A 5,907-nucleotide genomic window follows, 5' to 3' on the forward strand; every position below is an offset into this window, starting at 1 on the left:
AGCAACTTTGGTCTTGCCACGACATTAAAATGGCAACCAAGGTCGAAGTGTATAACACAGCTGTTTTACCATCTCTGTTTTATTCAACTGAAACAATGACATTGTATCAGAAGCACATCAAGAAGTTGACCAAGACACAACTCAGGCATTTACGCCAAATATTACACATCAAGAGGCAAGAGAGGGTACCCAATGTACAGGTACTCAAACATGCTGGGACAGTCAGCGCAGAATCACTCATCACAGCTTCTCAGCTGCGTTGGACTGGTCATGTCACAAGAATGAGCGATGATCGTTTACCCAAAGCTGTTTTCTATGGCGAGCTACATGAAGGAAACAGGAAGCATGGTGCTCAGAAGCTGTGCTACAAAGATGAGCTCAAGCGCCATATGAAGAACACTGACATGAATGTCAACACCTAGGAGAAAGATGCTTTGGACAGAAGTTGTTGGCGCTGCATTGTCAAGAAGTTAATCCCAGCTATTGAGGAGAAAAGGCAGAAGAAATATGAAGTAGGTCATGAACGCAGACATTCAGTGCTAAACAAGTCAAGTCACAAATGCAACCGATGTGGGAGACAGTGCTGATCCAGTGCTGGTCTGGTGGCCCATAAACGTGCCTAAACTCTCAGCACAGTCAACATCGAAATCCATGGACAGCTGAAGAAGAGAAATCAACAGCACATTATAGGCCCTTTGGTCCACAATGTTGTGCTGACCATGTAACCTACTCTAGAAATTGCCTAGAATTTCCCTACCACATAGCCCTCTATTTTTCTAATCTCCTTGTACCTATCTGAGAGTCTCTTAAAAGACCCTATTGTATCCGCCTCTACCACTGTCATTGGTAGTGCATTCCACGCACCTCTGACGTCCCCTTTCTACCTACTTTCAAGCACCTTTATGCAACTTGTGTTAGCCATTTCAGCTGTGGGAAAAGCCTCTGACTATCCACATGATCAATGCTTCTTATCATAATATGTATGTGGGATGCTGATATTTGGGCTTTTGTAGGTAGATTAAAAATGATAGGATTTAATTCTCCTTTAAAGCAGTTTAAGAAAAGGGGCAATAGCTTGGTTCAATATTGAGCTGCTATGCTGGGGTAGATGAGGGTGCATGGGAAAAACTTCCCAATGATTAAAGATAACAAAATATATTTAAAATGATTACCAAAAGAAAATTGAATCATGAAGGGTCTCAGCCCAAAACATTGGCTTTTTATTGCTCTCCATAGATACTACCTGAACTGGTGAGTTACTTGAGCAATTTGTGTGTGTTACTCTAGATTTCCAGCATCTGCAGAATCTCTTGTGTTTTTGAATTGTGAAGATTTTCTTTCTGTTTAATGAGTTTGGATACTGTAGAGAGTGGGTGGTGGAAGCAGAGTCATAAGAAACTTTGTCAAAGGTACTGGAAAATGAGAAATATTGAAGCCTCTTGAAAATGTGGGATTAATTGGAAAGTTCCTTCAGAGCTTGTATAAACCTTTTGCATTGTCATCTGATTGGTTGTCTCTCTTTGGTTTGCTTCACTGCTCATTTAATCATTCCCATGTCTTTTTTCCTTGGCAGATATAAATTGTTGAGGTACTCTAAAGAACGCCAACCCCTGGATGGGTTGAACAACTTAAAGTATACTCCAAATATAACTCTCCACTTTTTGTACAAAAACATAACTGTGAACCTTACACCAGAGTTGGCCCCCGTGGCTGATGATTAAAGAGGATGAGACCACCCTGAATTTTAACAGCTTCGCTGGAATATTGAATTTCAGCATATTTTGTTCTGGCGGTTCAGTGAAAGGCTTTTGAGGGTCTTGAGAAACTGCCAAAGCACCGCGGATGTGGTTTTTTAATGACGGCTCAAGTCCTGAAGTTTGAACAGCTGATTGTTATCTGCATGTGTGTGCACTAGCTTTGCTAATGAGTTCATCATGCGTTTTGAGAGAGAGCACTCCAAATCATTCAAAAATCAAGAGGTGCATACAGCAGGGCTGCTTATTATTAGGTCCTGCCATTCTTGTATTAGCTTTCTTGTCATGGTTAGCTGTTCCTGTACAAAGTTATTAATGCCAATGGAATTCCCATTTGTAGGTGTTGTATAACCTATTGTAATTTTTAGCTCAAATGAAGGCTTGTGGTCTACTTCAAATAATGCTATGGATTTGTAAATATACTGTAAAATTGTGCACTTTGCCACTCTTTTTATACTATTGAACTAATGCATATGTGATGTTCCTTTTAAAAAGGAAGTATGTATATGTATGTATTTAACTTGGCATGTAAGATCAAAGTGTATATAGTCTAAGACACATCATTTACTTTCCCTATGGAATAGTGGAAAGAATTCCAGTGTAATATCTGGTCTCTGGTAGCTATTAATTTACTTGGTTACAGTAGCAGTTTATATTACTAAATCACATCATCTAGTTATGACCCAAATACTCTTGAAAGTAATATTAGTTTAGCCTGAGATTAATTTCAGAATGGAATGGTGCTCTCCAGAGCATTTCGTAAATGGGCAACTGCTTGCAAAAGTCAAAGTGAGGGAGATGTGTGTTTTTTAAATCTCTTTAAAGTGGTTGAAAATAAACTAGTAGCTAAACTAAGATGTTATCTTGTAGGGTTTTGTGTGTGCAAACTCTTCAGAAACTGTTATCAGTTGCCTGAGTAGTTCTATAGCCACCATGCTCATCTGACTCAAAGCAGTGGCAAATCCGTTACCCTGTGGATTTCCTGCATGTTTTCAAGTTTGCTATTTGTAAGATCGCAGTCCTCATTCAGATGTGGAACTTGAGACCCTGTTTTCTGATTTTTTTTGTTAACCTTGCAAAGGAAGCATTATAAAATTTAGTGTATGCCAATAGATATAAAAGCATGGGTCAAAGCAGAGTAGCTAGGTATAATTTTTTAAAATGTATTTCATTGGACCATTGTATATATGCCAGTACCACTGAAAAGACAGATTATTCTGTGAACATAGATTTTGGTAATGTTTTGTTTTTTGATTTTTTTAAAAATTGTGATTTATAAGCGCTTTATGAATCTGCAGTTACATTGATTTTAATCTGATGGGATGTTGATGTAATTGCTAGACTTCAACACCAAGGGAAGAGAGCATTTTTGCTCTTCAAAGAGGATAGTAGTTTTTGAATTTAATTTGGTTCAAAATGGGCTGTTTCACTGAGTAGACTGAAAAGGAATCCTCATTTGTGGACTACAGTTCTTTAGTTGTGGATGAGCCTGGTATTGTTTATTTTTTCATTGTACATTTGCAGATCTTTGCTCTATAACTTTCCACAATTGCCACTAACCACAGTTGGGAACTTCAGGTGTTTTGGCTTGAGTTGTGTGTTACTGCTGAATGTATTTGAAGTGTATAAACCAGGTACCTTGTAAGGCATACAAAATACCTTGCCACAAATAGTAAGGGAGAATAGTTTTGTATATGGAAATGTAGAAAGTCTAAGACACATCGTTTACTTTCCCTACTGTGTAGTGGAAAAAATTCCAGTATATTATCTGGGTCTCCGATAGTTATAAACTTATCTGGTTACAGTAGGGATTTGTATTACTATATTACAAACTAGCTATGACTTGGAAAAGAAAGTGCGTTTCAAAAAATACAAATAATTTAAAAAAAAAGATGTCCTTGCAGTAAATTTGGATGTCATCCAGCAAGAGGGAGAGAAAGACTTGAGATGTCAGCATCAAACATACTGAGTTGCTGTTACTAGTGACTGCCTTCTGGTCATTATGTCATTGATGTATATTTTGCCTATTGATTGCCTTAATCTTTTTCTGTTCAGTATTTGCTTAAGTGAACCATTAAAGCCCTGATTCAGTACTGAAGAGTGGGGTCCAGAAGAATTATTCTGAAATTATATGGGGAAAATCAAATGCACTAATCTTATTGAGCTTGTTGAGTTTTGTTTAATCCAGCCAAAGTTAACCTAGAGTTTGAAGTTCCAGCAGTGATTCTAGATCAGTTTTGATTTGAATTTTACCTATTTTTTGGGTTTGTTGCCTGTACTCTCCATTCCTTCCATTGCTTCCTTTCAAGTGACTTTAGGCAGAGTAACACACTGGTTAAATCTCTGGAGTTAAAATCAAATCCCAGACCATAAATTGGTATAGAGATCGCTTGGCAACTGGGAAATTTAAATTTGAGTAACTTAATTCAGGATTTTATTGAAATAAAGCCAATCTTAGGACCAGCAACTTCCATATTGTCCTTAAAAGCTGATTTGATATATTAAAGCATTGCAAAGTATGATATCTAAAATCTTTGTAACATGCATTCCAGGTCCATCAGTATAGTTGATTCTTAATTCCCTTTTTGGTTTTGGGATAACTTGTGGATGTGTGTTAAAATGCTGGTATGAATGGTAATGTTCACATTATTGGATGAATGAGTAAAAATGTTTAAATTTTCTCTGTTTCTCAGCATGAAATATAGAGTGTCTGTCACTGTTGTGGAATATAATATGTATTAATCCCACCAACAATTAGCCTGCTTCAGCTTCTAAGGAATACTTTTCATAACTTATAATAACCTGACATTGTGATTTTTTTTGTAGATCTGTTTGTATGTGCTTCTGCAAGTTTTGTTTCTTCAAGAGGGAAGAGACTGCAAAGTATTTTGCTTCTCAAAGGAAATGAAGTATGAAATTTGTTTTATTAATATATCTGATCTTATCCGAAACAGATATTCTCCCTTCCCAGTGATAATTCTGTACATTTACTAGGACATTTGTTAAGCAATGGACAATAAATTTGACAAGATCTCAAGTCTTTGGAATGTAGGATTCTCCTACAATGAGGAGTAGTCAGGGTGTCATTTCTGAGGCATTCTTTCCCTTTTAGAGCGGAAGGAACACGGACGTGTTAATTCTATCTGATTATCCTCCTGCCTGGGGAGTTTAAGATGTGTGGAGGTTTGATGGGAAGCGGGTGGGCATCTGATGATGTGATGTACGCAATTGGTTTATGCCTCTGATTAAAAGCCATGTTATTATATCAAATGTAACGACTAAAATAAGACTTGAAATTTAACCACTTACTAACTGCAATATCCAACCACTATAAATTAAGCCAAATATGTGCAAGTTAGCGCTATTATTTTGCTGCCTTATTTAGCTTTGAAATTGCACTTTGTCTACTCATACATTTGGTTAAAAGTCACTGAAAGAAATGTCAGGTTATCCAAAGAGTTAATATCTGAAATCTAGTTGGTTCTGTTGTTTAAAAAAGTAAAATGAAACCTTTGTGCAGGATGCATCCTAATTTTTGAGATTTTATCCTTGTAAAACTTAACCAACAATGTACATTTTAATTTAACCCTCTCCTGTATCTTTTATTTTTCAGTATTAACTGAAAGTATTGTGCACTTTAACTTTTATCTATACATTATCTCTTATATATTTGATATATTTAAATCTATATGTATTGGATTTTAAATTGGAGGGGTGTAAACCTCATTTCAAAACTTAAAAACCTGTAATAGTGGCAGAAATTGTTTTCTGTGCAAAAGTCCATGTTGCTAATCATAATACGTTTATGTAAGATGCTATAAATCACATTTACTTTCAAAAAACATTGGTTTATAGGCAAAAATTGATTGTAGTATGCTCCAGGAGGAATGAAAAGGCATGCTAATTTGTACATTGCACAGTCAGCTAATTGATTTAAGTATCTATTTAGTGACGTTTTGGTAATATTTGTACATTTTGTATCATTTTATGAAAATAAACAATACCAGCCTCTAATCTTTGTGTACCTCTACCTTGGTTTTAAAGCAAGTGTACTTGCAGTTTGGTGTTCACTGGTATTTGAAATAGAAAGGTGGAACAATAATGAACTAGGATTCCAGATTTTACATAAAGCAGTTTCGGTTACCATCCTTGG

At 36.2% G+C, this 5,907-nt stretch overlaps 1 protein-coding gene across 2 annotated transcripts in view; it reads left to right on the forward strand.

Moving 5' to 3' along the window:
* The window catches only part of b4galt6 (UDP-Gal:betaGlcNAc beta 1,4- galactosyltransferase, polypeptide 6), a 103,439-nt gene extending 97,671 nt beyond the window's left edge, over positions 1–5,768 (forward strand). Inside the window, exon 9 of one of the 2 annotated variants that reach the window (XM_059977197.1) lies at positions 4,581–5,768. In XM_059977197.1, coding sequence (XP_059833180.1) covers positions 4,581–4,662 — 82 coding nt within the window. In that variant the 3' untranslated portion in view covers positions 4,663–5,768. Of the gene's footprint in view, positions 1–1,573 lie in introns of both variants that reach the window. The other variant, XM_059977188.1, reaches the window with a different exon arrangement.
* The last annotated feature ends 139 nt before the right edge of the window (positions 5,769–5,907 follow it).

The sequence above is a fragment of the Hypanus sabinus genome, chromosome 1, assembly GCF_030144855.1.
Source record: "Hypanus sabinus isolate sHypSab1 chromosome 1, sHypSab1.hap1, whole genome shotgun sequence".
In the NCBI taxonomy this organism is placed as follows: Eukaryota; Metazoa; Chordata; class Chondrichthyes; order Myliobatiformes; family Dasyatidae; genus Hypanus; species Hypanus sabinus.